Source organism: Lissotriton helveticus, chromosome 11 (genome assembly GCF_964261635.1).
Source record: "Lissotriton helveticus chromosome 11, aLisHel1.1, whole genome shotgun sequence".
In the NCBI taxonomy this organism is placed as follows: domain Eukaryota; kingdom Metazoa; phylum Chordata; class Amphibia; order Caudata; family Salamandridae; genus Lissotriton; species Lissotriton helveticus.
The window spans coordinates 564,420,167-564,440,334 of NC_136072.1; the positions used below are offsets into that span (position 1 = coordinate 564,420,167).

A 20,168-nucleotide genomic window follows, 5' to 3' on the forward strand; every position below is an offset into this window, starting at 1 on the left:
GAGCTTCCAGCAGCTCGGCGAATTCAATGTTGTGTTTAATTAAAGAGCGTGTATTCAGGAGTAGGCCCTGGAGGGACTTTTGCAAAACTGTTTGCGGGTAAAGGACTTGATCGAGTTGCGGACAGGAATCCTTCATCTGGGGGTTAAGACTTACAAGAGTATCTCTTGTATATTATAAACTTGGGCCCAAGATCAGTGGGGAACGGACAGGGGGGGTGGCCGTGGGCCCGATCTAGGTGTGGATGGGCGCAGACGGGCTTGCCTTTGGCGTGCCAGCGGCGCGCCCTTTGTGCATCCACTCCGGCATGCTGCTTAAATAGCAGTGAGTCAGGCATCTCGCGCACACATCCGTTGTTTCCAACCCAGAAGTACTAGTCAGGTATATCCGGTCCCTCAGCCCTCCGCAACAAACTGCACAAGCCACGGCAGAACGGGCGGGGAGGGAAGATCACAACAGCTGCCACCCTGATTAGCAAGCTAAAACAAAGTGCCGGTAAGCATGTGGAATGAGGTACAAACACCAATTATGATCCTAGCAGGTGGAGTAAAAGTATAAAATGAACACAAAGTGTCAATCTCAATGCGGTTTTTAAAAATAGCAGCAGGGCAAAATGATAGGTGACAAGACCTACTGCTGGTGTTCTCGCGTCCGCGCCGGCATGCTGCTTAAATAGCAGTGAGTCGGGCGTCTCGCGCACACATCAGCTGTTCCCAACCCGCAAGTGCTAGTCAGGTATGACCAGTCCTTTAGCCCTCCACAACAAACGGCAAAAGCCACGGCGGAACGGGGCGGGGACGGAAGATCACAACAGCTGTCACCCTGATTAGCAAGACGAAGCGCCTGCTAGTTTTGTGGAATGAGGTACAAAAAACAATTATGATCCTAACAGTTGGAGTAAAAGTCTAAAATGAACACAAAGTGTCAATCTCAATGTGGCAAGACCTACCGCTGCATTCCAGATATAATCAATCTGTAAGAAAATAACATGAAACATAATTTGCACAAGCACCAATGCATCTTGGACAAGTGTCCATTCTTTAGTATTTCATGCAAATTTTGCTGCAAGTTAAAAATATCTTGTGACACTATTTTTCTAAACTTCTAAAAAATGTCAAGTAACCTCTGTTTGGGCATTATTTGTACATGTGTCTGTTTCTCTGGGTTGTCATTACAGTTCGACTGATGGAATTTGTCCGGCGCATGGACATAAACATCCTTATGGCTTTTTTGAATACATCTGCTTCTGCAAATTCAAATGAGAACATCGTGTTATGTTGTAAAATACTGGAACATCGAAAAAAGGTAACTGTGATTCTCCATTGCTTTACCGGGCATTCTAGGGAATAAGAGGAAATGTGCTTCATTTAAACATGAGGTTGTCTCATGGTATGATATATTATGTATGTGAGAATTTCAGAGTAATATATGATTTGGCAGTAGAAGCCTTATCATGGAATACAGTCACAAAAACTGTCTTGGGTCCAGTGAAGCTTGTTTGTATCACCTTTGTTCAACCCTGGGTATCTGGGGCTTCGAGCAGCAAAGCTTGACAGAGGAACTTGGTGTAAATCATTTAAGAGCACCAAACAATGGAATAAGAAATTCACACAAGAGATACAATACTTTATGAAAATAGAACATATTATTATACATTTGTAGAATCCATGTTCATCAAATTTCATTGGAGGTTCCAGAGATATGTATTTTGAAAACAATAAAAAAGCTTTCAATTCAACCACAAAACAGCACTGGTTTAAAACAGTTAGTTTGTCAACTTCAGCCTGACTTAAGGTCACTTTGGGCAGTGACCTGGCCACCAGACCCTTTTTCAGTTCAGTTCCAGCCTTCAGAAATCAACCACCATAGAGAACAATGAAGTGGTTCCTATGCTGGGGATGCAGGCAGAAAAGATGTTCAAATATCATCCTGGAGCTGTGTAGTCGACAAGGGTGAGCTGTGGGTGATTCCTTGGTGCATGGGTGAGGTGGGGTAACTTTGGCCACTGCATATGAGGTCCCATGGCATCCTCTTTGTGACAGTCGAAGGCCAGCAGCGGCTGGGCTACTGTTCTCCCGACACAGCAATCACTGCGAATATCCTTGGTAGAGGCTAGTGTCCCTCTAAGGCAAGAAATCCTTTGATAGCAGTCCTGGGTCCAGCAGACTCGAGTGCAACTTTTAGCTAAATCGGAGATGTCTCTAGGAGCACCCAACAGCAGTCAGTGGTGATTCCTCTGAAGAGGATACTGCTTTGCCGGTTTCGGCTTACTCAACTTTGGTATCCATGGTACTGTTCCAGGGGGGCAACCAACTAACCCTTGGAGTCACTGCTTCAATCTGGCTCTGGGATCAATGTTTTCTCAAGCCGGGAGCTGCAGGCACAGTCCAAATTTTACTAGTCCAAAGTGCAGCAGGTGCAGTCCTTCCAACAGTGAATCCTCTCTTTGTGCTATTCCAAGGGCAGGAGGCACAGTCTTTGACGGGTTATTTTTCCAAATCCAATGTGTACTGAGGTTTAGCATGCCAGGGGTCCCTATTTTATCCTGGGAAAGTGCCTGGGGGGACAACGTGGTCACTATCCAATGGGCTAGTAGGCCCACTCCTTTTTTGCGACAAAGTTCAAGTTATGTGTGGCATTTCGCAATCCCAGTGTGCAATATTCTTGCTACTGTCAAGCCCACAGGAAAACAGGTTTGAGGACAGTGTTTTCCTCTCCGTCCCTGCCTCCAACTTGTCTGCAGGAACAAAAGTCATCCTGCTCGGGTGTGTTGTCACCCTTTAAAGGGGGCATTTCCTTTGAGCCTGCCTTTTGGGCTAATACCTCAGTTGGCCTTTCTGGGAGAGGAGGTGACACCTCACTCTGCGGCAACTGCGTTTGTGCTAAAAGCCTTGGAGTTGTTTACATGTCTCTCCAGGTGGGCAGTTGGCCCGGGCCTGCACAAAGCCACTGGACTAGCTAGGGCACAGAGTGTCAACTTTTTAAAAGCTGCCTAACTTTAACAGTGAAATTAATTTCGATTTGGGCATCAAGTTGAATTTGATGTAAGGTAGTCCCATTCAGAAATTAGCCGGACTAACTTTCCTCATCAAAACAACAACTTTAAGGGTTTTGCTGCTAAGGCTATATACGCTTATATGTCTTGCTTAACAATATACAGCTCCCTGCCATAGGGGTCTATATGGCTTCCTTAGGGGTGAATTACATATATCATTATGGGAACGGGTGGCTTTGCCTTTAATGGCAATGCCATAGTCAAACTAGCATTGTGAACACTACCTTTCTAGTCTGCAGTGGGAGGCTGGTACCCTTCTTGTCTTTTGTCACACTCTGCACCATATACTAGGGACTCACAAGTAAGTTAGTGCTTGCAAATTGGGGTCATCCAATTCAAGAAATCTTTTATAATGGGTCAGTACACTGGCACTGGGGTCAGGTTAACAGGCCTCAGTGCACTGAGTCGAAAAAACAGCAACTAGTACTCAAATAGGGGCAAGAACTGGGGCAGGAACATGCAAAAAGCCAGTTTCCTGACAATGTAGAGTTGTAGTGTGATGTTTTTGGGCCCTAGGATACTGCAAAGGACAATGTGGTGTGAAGTAGAGTTGTATAAGGTTAGGTTGTCTTGGCTTGTAGTCCAATGCTTTGCTATAGTGTACAGAATAAGTAAGTTAGTGTGGTGTTGTAGTGTTATATCATATTTGTGTGCAGTGTACTATAGTCTTATCTAGTTTGTCAGTGTCATGCTGTGCTGTAGTGCAGCTATGTGTGTTTTGTGGTGTTATGTTGTAGTATGATGTATTACATCGCTGTGTTGCAAGTGCCTGGAATGACAGATTTTCATCTAAAGCATGCAATAAGTATACATATTGATATCGTACTTCATGGATGATTCATTAGAGAAAACAGTATTGTAACCTTTGTTTGAACATTTCAACTCTGTTCGGTCAGAGACTGTGGGAGAAAATGGCAGACACTAACCTCTCACCGAAACATGTCATGGCAAATTCTTTCTTGGAGTGAAGAAAGAACAGTTACAGTTGCTGTAAAAATACTTCAGATCTTGGGGTCTACAACCTAGAACCAGAAAGACTGGATCATGCCAGGTATTCAAGATATCCCTGTAAAACAGATGTACATAACCTCATCGAAATGAAGATTGTTGGACTTGGCCTTTTCCCCCCAAATTTTTCGCTTTTTGCCCCCCTAATTTGAATGTCTCCCCCATGGTATTAAACATATAAGAACCATGTGTGGTAAGAGTTGCCCTGTTGTAAAATTAAATGTTGTTAAATGGTGTGCAGAAAATATTCCCCCATGTTAAACATGCACCTGACTGAAATGTACTGTGCTTAAAATGGATGCCATGGCCATGGGTTTTGCCACTGTACTGCCATAGGTCAGCGGTCTAGTTATTATTACCCAGCTACCCCTAGCTTTTGGAGGGAAAGCCTGGCACCCAGGGTGCTCACCCCCTCCCCTTGAGCCAGTGTGAACCAGTTTTCCCCAACATTCCGGAAGGTGCTGGCTCTGTGAGGAAGGAGGGTATAAGAAGGGAGAAGTGCCACCAGAGAGTCAGTCAGCGCTGGGACAAGAGGGGAGGGGACCTGCTGTGAGGTGCTACCGCCACATGGGGCTGTGAGCTGGGCCCTGCACCCCTATTAACCCCCCTCTGCTGTCCCCATGGGCCCCTGACAAGGGAGGGCCCCTATCCAGATCCCTGACACTGTGGGGACCGGGAATTACGCTAGCGCTGCGATGAAGAAGCGCCCAGGAGGTGAGAAATAGGACTGTCTACTCCCTCTGGTGAAGGTGTGACCCTGTGGAAGTGCTGGGTCGTGAGGAGCTGCCTGGAGGAACTGTTGCCCCTTATGAGGTACTGCCTGGCAAGCGCTATTCTGGGGAGGTTGATGCCCCCAGGGAAGTTGTGGCCCCTGTGGAAGCGCTAGACTGGGTGGATTGTGCCCTCGAGGAACGGTGGCTCTAAATCTGCCCCTGGACTGCCTACCAAGCGCTGTGGGGAGAGAAGCGCTGGGGCTGGTGTGGCCCCTGGAATGCTACTGGCCCTGGAAGTGGTGTGGGCAGAGGGAGGAGCAGTGCGCGGTGAATAGCGCCATTCTCCTGAGGAAAATCACGCTGGAGGAGCCTACCCTCGTTTCAGCGCGCTGTCCGCTATATAATTAATTAATTAAGAAGGGAGCCTACCCCTTATTGCCGCTGAAATCACCGCCGCGGCCCGGCGCTGCTGAGGGGACCCCCACCGCTGTGGGCATCGTCGCGGCGGCCCCCGGTACCAGGAGAGGGCCGCCGACTCCCGCATCACGTGACGGGGGGGGCCAGGCCGCGTTATCAGCCCGCCCCCGCCGCGCACGGATTGGCCTGCGCGGCCGTGACCTTTGAAGGCCGCGCAGGGATTGGCCGACGGCCGGGAAGGCCAGGAGAAGCTGAATCCAAGCCCCGGGTCCCCGTGAGGTAGGAGGGGGACCCGGGTGAAGCGCTGGAGCGGGGCCCCCATGGACAAGGGGGGAGCCCCGAAGATTGAGTGACCGGAGCGGGAGCCTACCCCGCCGGTCTGTGCCCCCACGCGAGGGGCCGGTGAGGTAGACGGGGCCGGGGCACACTGTCGGTGCCAGCCCCGCCTCCCGACCTGAGGTGGCCGGAGCAGAGTGTCGGTGGGGCTCCCAGGAGGACGAGGGAGCCCCGAGTGAACGGCGGAAGCCGTGTAAGGAGGGGGGAAAGGCAGGCAGGCTTCTCCCCCACGAGTGCCTAGACACCGCGTGTCTCCCCAGAGGCCTTCTTGAGGCAGTGTTGAAACCCCGGGTGAGGCGAGTGTGGTCGCCCAGAGGTGCAGTGACCCCCCCTGGAAAGGAGGCCTGGTCCCTACGGTGGAGAGCCCCGGGACCCTAAGAAAGGGGCGGAGCCTAGAAGAGGCCCGAAGTCAGCAGGAGTTGTGTAACGGGGCCCCCATAGTGAAGAGGGAGCCCCGATTGCGGCGCTGAGGCGTGAGTGAGGCCTTGTGGGCCCAAGTGACCGGCGCAGATCACCGGGGAATCCTGCGACTCGAGGCACATTGTCGGTGCCTGGTCCCCCCCTGCAGAGGAGACCCCAAAGGACGCCCCGCAGGACCTACTGAGCCCGGTGAGTGGGGCTTATCTTAAGTTGGTGGAGGGGGGGCAACGGGGTACATTGCCGGTGCCCGCCCCCTGGGACTGTGTTGCCTTGTCAGGCGCCCCGTTTTGCGGAGGGCACCTGTGACTTGGGCTCCAGATTTGTTGAACTGCCCTAACTTTCCTGCAACTAACTGCCCTACCAGACAACTCAGGAGCAAGCCGGTTGCCCTTATTGCATATACTGGGGTAGAGAGTCTTATTCCCCCTCATTGCAAATATAGGTACCCACCTTATGGGTTGTCCTGAGGTCCCCAGTTATAGAGGAAGTCTGGGCAAGGAAATATCTGAGGGAGTCCAGAAGTAAGGAGGGTTGACTGCTGTGTACACCCTGATGTTTGATACCCCTTAGTTTGATGGTAGAGGGAGCTTAGTTGATTCCTGACAGGTGTTCCTGATTTATGAGAAGGGCCCCTACCTGATATCTATGCTGGGCGATGTATGTTCCGCCTAGGTTGGTCAATGGGTTGGCCTGATGTGTTATTCCAGGCCCTTGTTTATGTACCAGATTAATGGGCCAGACAGGCTAATTTATTACAGGTGTTCCTGTCCATGTTATGCCGTGATGCCCTAATGTTTTTCCCTAACAGGGGTTGGGTTGGTGTTAATGTGCATGATGTGTTTCTATGTTAATGTAGAATTTTGCAATTACAGCCTTCCCTTTAGGATGAGAGTCTGAGTTGGCCCCGCCAGATTGGCCCCAGATCTAATGACATTTTGATCCCATCATTTTTCTTCCTTTCAGCATGGACTACTTCATATGTAAATAATTCCCCCCATTATTCGCTTGGCTCTGGCGCCATTCGGCGTCCTGTTGTAACACTACTGTTTTGCATTCTTTTGCCTTGCAGGTTGGAAACCCTACTAAACTACGTATCTTTTTCCAACTCAAACTGGTGTCCTGCCTCTTTTATGGTGTGCCTGGTGTGTTGACTGAGGGTACTGCGTGAGTGCTTCACATGTCCTCGAAGTTTGGCCTGCCCGCTTGATGCCATGCTACCCCTTTGGAGATCTGGGTAACCCCCATTTCCTACAAAGATCATTTAACCACTCTGGTTAATCCAGAAATGTAACCAGAATCTTCCTTTGAGGGACTTATTGTGAAATACCCTGATCTTGATTACAGCAAATCTGTGAATGGAAAGCTCTCATGTCAGCTACTTTTGTCCTTACAATATTATGTTGAGTGTCATCTAAAGGAGCCGTTTGTGAGACGTAAGAATGCATGGCTAGTTTCTACTCTGGATAGGGATAATTGAGAAAAATGTGGCACAAGGAAAAGGTCAATAATTACAGGTCAAAAAAGACTATCATCCCTATTCACAAAAGTAGAAATACCTGCAAACGTGCACATTTACTCTTAGACTTTGTAGTAACTTTACTGCTTTTGGCTATTCACCGTTTTCACATGTAAAGTTACAACACAGTGGAAATGTGCATATCCTCGATCCCTGAAACTAGAGGGTGGAGGCAAATTTATAAGTGACTAGTTGCCACTGGTAACGTTTCACACTTTTTTCCACCAGGGCAGAGTTCTCCCTATGGGGTAGTATTGGGGATTTTTAATCTTTAAAATAAGTTAATGAAAATATTTTAATGTATTTTATATTTTTTTTAAACCTAAAAGAAATTGAAAATAAATTCTACAGCAATACTATTTTGAAAGTATGTTAAAATATTTCCTGTAAATATAATAAGCTAATACAAAATTATTTATTTAAAAAATCAACCAGGAAGGTAAAATGTATATTTTTATTTAATCTGAATTAAAAATTACTAATTGTTTGTTGTTAAATGTATTTAAATTATAATAACTGTAATTCATTTATATATATATATATATATAATATATATATATATATATATATATATATATATATATATATATATATATATATATATATATATATATATATATATATATATATATATATATATATATATATATTACCTACTGGCGGTCGCCAGTAGGTATATATAGTTAGGATTTTTTCCCTATGGGATTTTTGAAAATTCTATGTCTAATAACTTTGGCGTTTGTGGACGGAATTGGCTGAAATTTTCAGCAAAATTGAACATTTTGTTTCTGAGCAGCCCCTGGAAATTTGGGGGGAGTTGGTCCAGGGGGGGCCGAGAAAAAAGGGGGGTCCCAAAACGTGTTTTTAACATTGAGTTTTCCATAGGGCGGTTAGCCTCACTTTTAGCCCGAACGGCTGAATGGATTTGCACGAAACTTGGCAAAATTGTAGGGACTGGTAGCCCGATGTGCCTTTTGTAGGTCTCAATATATGTGCTGCAGTGGATTTTGAGAAATTAACGTTCAAAAAAAGATATATATCTGTAAGCGCGGACCAGGCAGCGCCCCGGTTCGCGTACTTGACGCGTAACGGAACTTCGCGTAGCGAAGCTGATTGGCTCTCCGGTGTCTGTCAACATTCTAAACAGTCCGGAGCGGCCGCCATCTTGTCTCTCGGTAGGATCGAGAGACAAGAGGAGGCCAAAACAAAGGGGGAAATAACTATAAGGGGGCATAGTAGATCCTCGCTGACCCCCTAGGTTTAATGTGGAGGTTTTAAAGGGGCCCCGCGAAGCAAAAAAAAAATAATTTTTTTTTTGTTTTTTTTCGTGGTTAGCGCCCGGTACGCGAACCGGGAAGCGTTCTGGGGAGCGTACCACAATGAAAAATGAATGATAGACTTTTCAAATGCTGTATGTTAATTGATTGTTGGTTTTGTTGATTATTTTTAATTTTTTTTATTTTTTAAGCTTTTTTTATTGTGTTTCATAATTTATTAAACTTTCTAACATTTCATTGTCAGAAATTTCATAATAATCATGGAATATAGATTGTAGTCTCTGAGGTTGTAAAATGTCCTCATTTGCAAGGAGGTTATCTACTGCTTGTACACATTGCAGTAGTTCTTGGTCCCAAGTTTCATCCATAAATTCAATCTCATTTGGATCAATGATTTCTGTGTTGGACTCTGGAAGGACAATTTCAAATGAAATGTTTTGTTCACTTTCCATTTTCCCTGAAATTTGCATAAAAAAAATATATATTAGTAGAGGTAGGGCACTGTTGGGATTAATTTTAGATAGGCAGTTTTTAACAGAGAATTTATCTTTGGGCAGTGTATAGTATCAGAGTGGAAGTAGGAATATAAAAAAGTGTATCTAAATTTATAAGTACTACAGAGGGATAGTATATAACTAACAGAAAAAGTTTGCCATATTAACTTAAAGTGCACAATATACTTCAGTTTTAAAAATAACAACTTACCTTTAAAAAGAAGTTGAAGTTATTAATGAAAATCCTATTGAAATGTACACCAGGAAGTAGTAGTCAAAATGGCTGTGTTTCCTTCTCTTCCTTTATATATATTCGGGTACATAACCAATCAAATGTCAGGTAAAAAAAGTAGAAAATGAAAGTAACATTTTAATTGGTTGTCAATTCCAACACTTCAGATGTGTTTTGTGAAGTAATTTACCTCACGGTATTTAGAGAGGTCTACAGGCTAAATGGCTAAATGGAATTCCAATCAAATTTGTGAAAATGGTAGGGATTGGTATGTAGTATGAGCTAATCTATATTTGGTGAAATTGTCTCAAGTGGCTTTTGTGTGAACTACTTTCCCACCTTTTTTGATGGTGCGCTTCCCAGGAAGCGACCCGGTACGCGAACCGTTGAGCGCCCCGGTTCGCGGACCTTAAGCGTTCCGGGAGTCCACCATTTTGTGTTTCGGTCGAATTAAGATACAAGATGGAGGGCAATTAATGTTAGGAATGGGTAGAAGGGGGCACGGTAGAGTTATCTTGACCCCCTAGGTTTTCTGAGGATGGCTGAGGAGGTTTATATGTGCGAAAAAAAAACATTTTTTAAAAAAATTCGCGAGGTTAGCTCCCGGTACGCGTACCGGGTAGCGCCCCAGGGAGTGTACTTTGTTGAAAATTAGTGAAAAAAGTTAGAGTAAAATAATAATTGTGAGTGATTAGATGTAGGGTAGCTCTGAGAAGAGCTTTTGGGTTTATGGTACATTTAGGTACTTATAAGTAGGTACCAATGCACATTCTTAAATTCAGAGTGAAAACTCTGTTGCCCTCATCTGAGAAGTGAACTCCATCTCCTCTGTAGATATCTTGCATGTAGTAACGCAAGTTATTGTTGTACAGGGAGCCCATTCCATGGTCTCTCATGTAAGCTGAAACAGATTTGTTTACATGCTTCCTCGACTTCTCAATTTGTGGACAAAATTGGTTTGACCACCTCCATTTCTGTCTTTGGCATATATTTGAATATACCAAGGCAGTCTGAGGAAAAAGTGCCATTAATTGCTCAAAGGTGTCCTTTAAAAGCATTTCCAGACCTACACCAGTCAAAGTGCCCAAGTCATTACCTCCACAGTGCACAATTAACAGGTCAGGTTTTGGCAAATGCATAAAGGTTTTCACCAATGGTATCAATTGGTGACATTTTAATCCTCTGTGGCCAAACCACTTAATTTCCACATCTTGTAAATTGAGGTTAGGTAAATTCCTGCTTTCAACGTACCTTTGAGCCCAGTGAATATAACTATGACCAACAATCCAGACAGAAAACATGGTGAGAGAAGGTTCTCCTGCAGTCAGATGAAGTGTGGCAATGAAATGGCAGTTGAAAAAATGAGAATTTGAAATGAAAAAAACTGTGGAGTTTCTGTGTTCATAAAGTAGTAACAGTGATTGGTGGATTTTGATTGATGAAAACAGAAAGTTAGGGTGTACAGATGTGTTGTTTGAAAGATGTATTTTGAGTGGTCAATAAAAAATCATTAAATGAAAGAAAGCACTGGATATGCAGGTGCACTGAGAGTTCAGAGTTCAATTGCAACATTGTTGTGTGAACTTGCAAACACCAGAGTTTCTCCAAGAGGTGGTTGCTATGGAAAATAGGCAGAAAAGGCAGAGGGGGAAGGGTTTTCATTTGAAAAAAAGTGAGGGAAGAGTTTTGATTGGGTGACATGAGAAATATGTGTGAAGAATTACAGCATTTCTGTGCTTTTGATAGCTGCAGACTCTGGAGTGCATACCTTTTGCTCTGCTGAAGACAAATTGGTGTGTTTCTTAGACTGTTTTCAAACTGAAAGTATTTGCTAAGGTGAGAAAATATTTCTTTACTTTAGATAGAGAATAGTGTGCTTTAAGGAGAAAATTATGATTTATGTGGCGCAAATTGCTTGTAAATATGCTCTCACATGTGCATGGAAAATTTTGATTTTGAATGTTTGTGTTACATAGCCATGTTAAAAGTGACGCAACCATGCTGGAAAGCCCATCAAAAAATGATTTCATGTGTTTTAATGACATTTTAAGTCATTTTCTGATGTGCAGTGTTTAGAAATTATGATTTGAAAATCGTTTTTGTGGAAAAGGAATTGTTTTTAAATTCATGACAAGGATATAATGGTGTATGGTTCTTTATAAGGCAATTGACTGTCCCTGATGTTATTTTTCTCATTTTAGTGTAAGACCTTTCTCTGTGGCGCAAATTGCTTGTAAATATGCTCTCACATGTGCATGGAAAATTTAGATTTTGAATGTTTGTGTTAAATAGCCATGTTAAAAGTGACTAAACCATGCTGGGAAGGCAATCAAAAAACGCTTTCATGTGTTTTAATGACATTTTAAGTCATTTTCCCATGTGCAGTGTTTAGAAATTATGATTTTAAAATCGTTTTTGGGGAAAAGGAATTGTTTATAAAATCATGACAAGGACATAATGGTGTATGGTTCTTTATAAGGCAATTGACTGTTCCTGATGTTATTTTTCTCATTTTAGTGTAAGACCTTTCTCTGTGGCGCAAATTGCTTGTAAATATGCTCTTACATGTGCATGAAAATTTTAATTTTGAATGTTTGTGTTACATAGCCATGATAAAAGTGACCCAACCATGCAGGAAAGCCAATCAAAAAACGCTTTCATGTGTTTCAATGACATTTTAAGTCATTTTCTCATGTGCAGTGTTTTGAAATTATGATTTGAAAATCGTTTTTGGGAAAAAGGAATTGTTTTTAAATTCATGAGAAGGACATAATGGTGTATGGTTCTTTATAAGGCAATTGACTGTCCCTGATGTTATTTTTCCCATTTTAATGTAAGACCTTTCTTTGTGGCGCAAATTGCTTGTAAATATGCTCCCACCTGTGCATGGAAAATTTTGATTTTGAATGTTTGTGTTACATAGCCATGTTAAAAGTGACCCTACCATGCAGGAAAGCCAATCAAAAAACGCTTTTATGTGTCTTAAGGACAATTTAAGTAATTTTCCCATGTGTAGTGTTTTGAAGTTATGATTTGAAAATCGTTGTTGAGGTAAAGGAATGTTGTTAAAATTTATGTGCGCCATATGCCCCCAAATTTCTTTTTCAGGGTTGCAGCAGGGTGTTCTTGAGACACCCCTGCACCTTTGGAGTAAATTCCTAATTTGTGATGAGCAAATTGTTAATCGCAAATTGCACCTTCATTTATATGAGCCTCCTAGCCCATGGAAATGAATGGGTAATTTGCAATTAGCAATTTTCTCAAAGCAAATTTGGAATGGTAAAGAATCGCTATTTATTCCTTAAAATTCGCTTTTTTGGAAATGCAAAATAGTTATATGATACATATGGCGGTTGATGTCTAACAAGATAAGAAGCTTACGGATACATTTATGATGACTGGTGCAATGAAGTAGAAATCACTTACTTCATTGGTAGGCCTTTACAATAAATTATCTCCTCTGTATTCTTCATCAAGCGTAACTTTAATCTGCAATCCTGAGTAGGCCTCACCTTAAACAAACCTCTGGATAGGCCACATCTTATTGTCATCCTGAATTAATCATTTAAAATGCTAGGGACAGATTTATGATAGGTGTATACCTCTTTTGTGCCACTTAGAAAACATTGTCCATGGGGAAATGACTTAAAATGTCCTTAAGACACATGAATGTGTTATTTTAAAACGTTTGCAATTTTTTTGGGTCACTTTCAACATGGCTATGTGTCTGAAACAGTCAAAATCTAAATTTGCAATGCACAGGTGGGAGCATATTTACAAGGAATGTGCTTCATGGGGAAAGGTCTTATAATGTAATATGGGAAAAATGACATTAGAGATACTGAAATGCCTTATAGAGAAGCATACACCATTATGTCCTTGTCATAAATTTGCAAACCATTACTTTTCCCCAAAAACGATTTTCAAATTATATTTTGAAAACACTGCACATGTGGAAATTACTTAAAATGTCAATAATTCAAAATTTGTGATTCCTTAAATGCAATGTATCAAAAAAAAAATATGTAAAAAATGATATTAAGGATTTGGAAACTACCACCAACTTCTAGTTTGTGGTAATTTGCGAATTCTTTTCAAAAAGCATTTTTTTCAACAAAAAAAAAAGGTCCCATATGACGCCCATACATGCCATTAGGGCATGTAGGTGTGCCATGTGCTCCCAAATTTCTTTTTCAGGGGTGCAGCAGGGTGTTCTTGAGATACCCCTGCACGCTTGAAAAAAATCCTATTTTGTGATGAGCTAATTGCTAATCACAAATTGCAACATTAATTCCTATGAGCCTCCTAGCCTATGGAAATGAATGGGTATTTTGCATTTAGCAATTTGCTCATTGCAAATTAGGAATAGTAAAGAATTGCTATTTATTCCTTAAAATTTGCTATTTAGGAAATGCAAAATAGTTTGATGGTACATATGGTGGTTCATCTGTAACAAGATAAGAAGCTTAGGGATACATTTATGATGACTGGCGCAATAAAGTGCACATTACTTACTTCATTGGTAGTCCTTTATATGTATTATCTCCTCTGTATTCTTCATCAAGCGTAACTTTAATCTGCAATCCTGAGTAGGCCTCACCTTAAACAAACCTCTGGATAGGACACACTTTATTGTCATCCTGGATTAATCATTTAAAATGCTAGGGATAGATTTATGATAGGTGTATGCCTTTTTTCTGCCACTGTGCGTCACTTTTATGATGCAGCGGTGGTGCATAATATTTGCTATGAGGTGACAACATTAAAAATTGATGCATTTAGGCAGATATGTCATAGTGTAAAAAAAAAACGTACCACATAAAACCCAATCAGCAGTAATGCAAAAGATGCACCATGTCGCAAGACAGGCCTCACTTGGGGCCATATGTATCAAGCTAATTAGCATTTGCAAAGATCAAAATTCTATGAATTTCGGCCTTTGCGAATGTTAATTAGACAAATGGTATGTATCAAACAACTTTGATGCAAAATAAGGAGTAGCAAAATTTGCTATTCCTTATTTTGCGATTGCACTGAAGCATTTGTAAATTTTGTGACTACTTAAATGCAATGTATCAAACAAAAACTATGTAAAAAATGACATTAAGGATTTGGAAACTATTGTGGTAAATTAGTGGTAATTTGTGAATTCTTTTCAAAAAGCTTTTTTTCAAAAAAAGAAAAGGTGCCATATGACGCCAACACATGCCCTTAAGGCATGTATGTGTGCCATATGCCCCTAAATTTGTTTTTCAGGGGTGCAGCAGGTGTTCTTGAGACACCCCTGCACCCTTGGAAAAATTCCTACTTTGTGATGAGCAAATTGCTAATCGCAAATTAAACCTTCATTCATATTAGCCTCCTAGGCCATGGAAATGAATGGGTAACTTGCAATTAGCAATTTGCTCATCGCAAATTAGGAATGGTAAAGAATCGCTATTTATTCCTTAAAATTCGCTATTTAGAAAATGTAAAATATTTTGATGATACATATGGCAGTTCATCTGTAACAAGATAAGAAGCTTAGGGATAGATTTATGATGAGTGGCGCATCACCAGGGATGTGACAGTCATCCTGCGCCACTGTTCCGCCACCCATGTTGTGCTGCATTTACAATGCGGCGCAGCATGGGGCAAAAACGGCACAGATGCGTGACGCATCTGTGCCGTAAAGGTGGCGCATTGCTGGAGTTGTATCGTAAGTGCGATGCAGCTCCAGCAAGGCTCAGGGGTGCCCCATCTCTACAATGCTGCGTCAAGACCTATGCCAGCTTCAAGCAGGCGCAGGGTTTTGAAGCAGCTTTCTCCTATCTGATTGTAAATGCGGCACACCATGGGTGGTAAAGCAGTGGTGCACATTAACTGGTGCATGCCTGGGGATGTGCCATTTAATATAAATCTGCACTTTAACATTTGAGTATGTGCAGGGGACACAGAGTCGTTGAGGCTTATCCAAGGTTAAGAACAGATGAGTCCTGTTCAGTGAAAAATTAGACATAGGCTTCACCTGCTCAGCATCGCTGGACATGGCTAAATAATAGCTGCAAAATGTTACTCTTGTTAAATAATTTTACTATTATAATCTGTGAGATTTGTCTCTTACTCTGCAACATCTCATTGTTGTTATCTTTCTTTAAAGATAAAGACAACCTCAACATGAGCGACAATCTGCAATCAGTTGATTTTGACCTCATCATTGAACTTGTAATTGAAACATCAGTGGATGTTGATCCATTGGATGATTTAAATCCTGAGGATGAAGAAGAGCGTGATGAGGATGCAGATTTGTCCGAATTATATGATATAGGATGGGAAGCTGACCTGCTTGAGCCTTTGGAATTATAAACATTTATTTTTAAAATTTATAATCAATAAAAAGTAAAAAGGTAAACCGTTTAATTTAAAAATAAAGACACCTTCAAAAACAGGTTATGTGTAGTGTCTTCAATAAAATATTAAAATATGCTCATAAAATTAGATCAGATTCACATATAAAATAGCATAGGTAACATAAATATAAATGTCATTTCTTTTCTGGTATTTCTGTATTGTAAAAATGGCAATGACTAAAAAATCTTCAAATTAAAATGTCAAGTAGTGTGTTATGTTTTTGATCACTATTACTGATTTACTGTTTGATAATAATGTTTATTAACATTTTTTATTATATTTTTCCTCAGATTCAACTGCAGATCATTTCAAGATTTCAATATGCCTACAATACTAAGACAGATAAAGGCTGCAAAACGTCAAAGACAGCAGGAGAAAAAAAAAACGCAGCAGTCCTCTAACAAAAAGATTTCTCAAGCCACGAAGAAAGCACCGGGTAAGAGCTCTAAATATTTCATAAGAAATATTTGTAATAAAAAAAATATTACTACAGAAAATGTTTCAATCCATAACACGAGAAGTAAATCAAATGGAAAGAAAAGGACAAATGAAAATGTTACTGCTAGAGCAAGAGATAAATCTGTGCATGATAGTAGAAGGAAACAACAGTTTAGGGAGATTCGTAAACGAATGTTCCGTAACAGGATAATTGGCAATTTGTTAAAAAATATTAAGAAAGGTCAACAGAAACTAGTTTTTTATAAGAGAAAAAAAAAGTTGAGAAAGTTATTGATCAGGCATTTGAAATTAAACGTAAGTTATTTATTTTGATAATCAATAGAATTAGGAAGCTAAACAAGGCAATTTTTGATTTCAAAAGAAATAGTAGATGGAAGAGAATAGTTAATCGTAGTAATTTTTGTGAAGTTTTTTCTGGAGAATGGATACATAGTTCAAGCTGTGAGGCATTTTTTAATGAAGAGAGTTATTTCCAGGATAATGATTTGGTGCATGCAGTTGACATCAGTGGTCGTGCTTATGAAGTGAAAGATGGTTGTCCAGTTGAAAAAGAAAAACTTGTGACAACAGAGGCAGAAGAGTTGTTAGGTAATGAGGTTTTAGGAAGACGTGCTAAGGGTCCTGTGTACACCTGGAAGTGTAGTAGTATTTGCAGTGTGCGACAGGATTCCATCAATTTGCTTTGTGATTTTGTACGGTCATTTAACAAAAAAAGTTTGAAGCAGAAAATGAGGTTGTTGCAAGAATTAGATCCTTGCAGAGTAAGAGAAGTGACAAGTTTGCATGGCCATTCACTGGCTTGTCTATCTAGGAGAGTATGCCAGAGTGTTTTTCATCATTTCAGGATGCTAGCAGTGCATCATAACAAAGTGAGGAAGTTAGTTAGACTGTTGTATTATGCTAAGAGTCCAGCAATTATGCTGAAACAATTATGCGCTGCTCTTTTGCATGGTTCTGAAATAGATGTGAAGAATATATGTGAAGAAATTGAGTTTTGTTACTTTGGAAGTAAAGAGGAGAATGTTGAAATTGAGCAAGAAGTAGAGGGTCATTTGGAAGATAGTGTACATGTTTCCAGTACAGATAATTTCCAGAGGGAAATTGCGACGTTTGACATGAAATCAAGTGAGAGGCCTAATTTCACTTGTGTGTGTTGTAGACGCACTTATTATAAGAATCAGACTAAGTTAGTGGATTTATATGCAAAAAGTGAAAGGGGAAATAATAGTGAATGGAAGGATTTTGCAACATACTTGATGGTAGAAAATTGTTTTGATTTGGGATTGGATCAACGTGTGTGTACTTATTGTTGTAACAAATTAAAACAAAACCAGATGCCTGCTAGAGCAGTTCATAATAATCTGGAATTGGTTGAGATTCCTTCTGAATTGAAGGACTTAAATACTTATGAATCTATTTTGATTCAAAGTATCCATCCCTTTCAGGCTATTGTAAGAATGGAGCCAAAGACAGGGAAATTGCCTCCATCAGATTTACAGAGAGGATTAAAGGGAAGAGTTGTTTATTTGCCTCTAGATTTCAAGAAAAACATTAACACAATTGGAGTAGAAAAAGTGGAAGAGGAACCTCTGGTTATCTTAGTTAATGGGGTTCCGACAAAGAATAAGAAAATATGGCAAGATTTAGTAGATGTTAGGAAAGTTAAAAAGGCAACATTGTATTTGAAAAAAAATAATAAATACTATAAGAATGTATATGTTGCAGAAGAGGAAGTAAGTGAGGAAGAGGATAGCGATTTGTGTGCTGGTCAAATTGAGAAAGTAGAACCCTCTACTAGTGAGGAAATATATGAACATTATAGTGTTCATCCTTTGCATTCGAAGGAAGTCATGGGGAATGCTATTGAGTTGTTTCAAATGAAACAAGCCAAAGGGAGTCCTATTAGTGTTTGGGAGGAAAGTTTGGAAGCTCGGTGTTTCCCACAGCTTTTTCCAACAGGTCAGGGAGGAAGATATGATGAGCGACCTCATCAAATTCCTGCTTCTGAATACCGGACTTTGCGATTGTATGCAGGAGATGCTAGGTTTCGACAATGCATTCCTTATTTGTTTCATCTCCTGTTTGAAAGCGATCTGTCTGGACTGTCATATGCAGTGAACCACATCTTGAAAAGTGGTATACACATGCAAAACATCTCGGCAAGTGATTTTATGGATAAAGTGAATGTCCAAGATAGTATTTTGGATTCTCACCTGATTAATCTCATGGCGTGTCAGCGTGGTACTAATGAGTACTGGTACCGTCGTCATGGTGATTTAAAATGTATGCTGAGGAACTTAGGTACTCCCACATGGTTCCTCACTCTGAGTTGTGCCGAGTATGGCTGGGAAGACTTACTTCAATTTCTACGAGAGGCAAATGCTAACGTAGAAAACATCGAATTCAAGACACCCGGAGAACTGTGCTCTTTGGATCCAGTCAATGTATGTAGGTACTTCAATCATAGATTTGAAGCTATGATGTCTTTCATCATGAATAAGAAGAATCCACCTCTTGGAGAGGTGTTGGATTTCTTCTGGAGAAAGGAGTACCAAGCAAGAGGTGCTCCTCATATACATATGTTGCTGTGGATCAAGGATGCACCTAAATTTGGAACGGATCCAGAAGACTCAGTGATGAGTTTCATCCAACAGTATTCTACGTGTGCTGTTCCAAACGCAAAGGAGAAGAAAAGCCTAAGAGAAAAAGTTCTGCGTTTCCAAAGCCATCGATGTGGAAAGTACTGCCGTCGTAAATTCCGAAACAAAGACAAGTTCTACACCAAATGTCGTTTCGGCTTTCCACGACCGGTGATTTCTAAAGGAAGAGTAAACAGTTTGATGTCTTCGCTGCGACATAATGTGATGAAGAAATCACCTAAAAACACTTACAATTTGAAGAGGAACGAAGAGTCCAAGTACATCAACGACTACAACCCGGTGATTTTGTCCATGTGGAATGCTAACATGGATATACAGTTTGTGGCTGATAACTGTATGGCTGTGGCTCGGTATGTGACGTCTTACATCACCAAAAAAGAGAAGACAGAATTGAAGGATATGTGGGAGGACATTTCCCATGAAAAGAGCCTCAGCAAGAAGTTGTACAGTTTCAGTCTGAAGATGTTGTCGCATCGAGAAATCGGAGCGTACGAATGTTCTGACCGGTTGTCTTCAGCAAGTCTCTATGCCAAGTCCAGGAGTATCGTTTGGGCGAGTCTTGGTCTTGCTGCAACGCGTAATCGAGTTCTCAAACCTGTGCGGGAAATTGAGTATTTGGCGGAAAAGGAGCCAAACAGTACCGACATTTTGAAGACAAACATGTTGGATACATATTATCCAAATCGAAGCAGTCACCTAGAGAATGTTTGTCTGTATGAGGTTCTGCAAAATTACATGTTCAAGAGGAACATCAAAGAAGATACTGAGAAAGGAGTGTATGCTGTAATAGGAAGTGAGGGATGTCTGGTCAAGCAAAGAAAATGCCACTTGATAAACCATCGAAAATTGAGTGGCGAATCTCCTGAAAAAAAGGAGTTTTTCTATTTAGCACTTTTGCAACTTTTCAAGCCTTGGCGTGCAGAAGAGGAACTGCTTGGAGATTTCCTCTGTTACGAAGACTCTTTCAATGCCGCCAAGGAGACCATAGAATGTCCTGCTTTTCCCAAATATGTAGAAATGTTGAATGCGGAAATTGAGCAGGAAGCAACGATTGCAGCCGAGATTGCCAGAGACAGTTCTCAGGACAGTCAGAGTTCTGCTTCATTGAGTCAGGATCCACTAGGAGGACCTCTTATTGAAAATGAAGCTGCCACTGCTATGAATGAAGTGGAAAGAGCCATGGCACATGCTCA

At 41.3% G+C, this 20,168-nt stretch overlaps 1 protein-coding gene across 1 annotated transcript in view; it reads left to right on the forward strand.

Annotated features, from left to right (window-relative positions):
* The first annotated feature begins 1,191 nt into the window (after positions 1 to 1,191).
* Positions 1,192 to 20,168, forward strand: part of LOC144790690 (uncharacterized) — a 64,808-nt gene continuing 45,831 nt past the window's right edge. Inside the window, exon 1 of the mRNA XM_078665413.1 lies at positions 1,192 to 1,303. Within this exon, the coding sequence (XP_078521539.1) occupies positions 1,202 to 1,303 (102 nt within the window). The 5' untranslated portion in view covers positions 1,192 to 1,201. The remainder of the gene's footprint in view (positions 1,304 to 20,168) is intronic.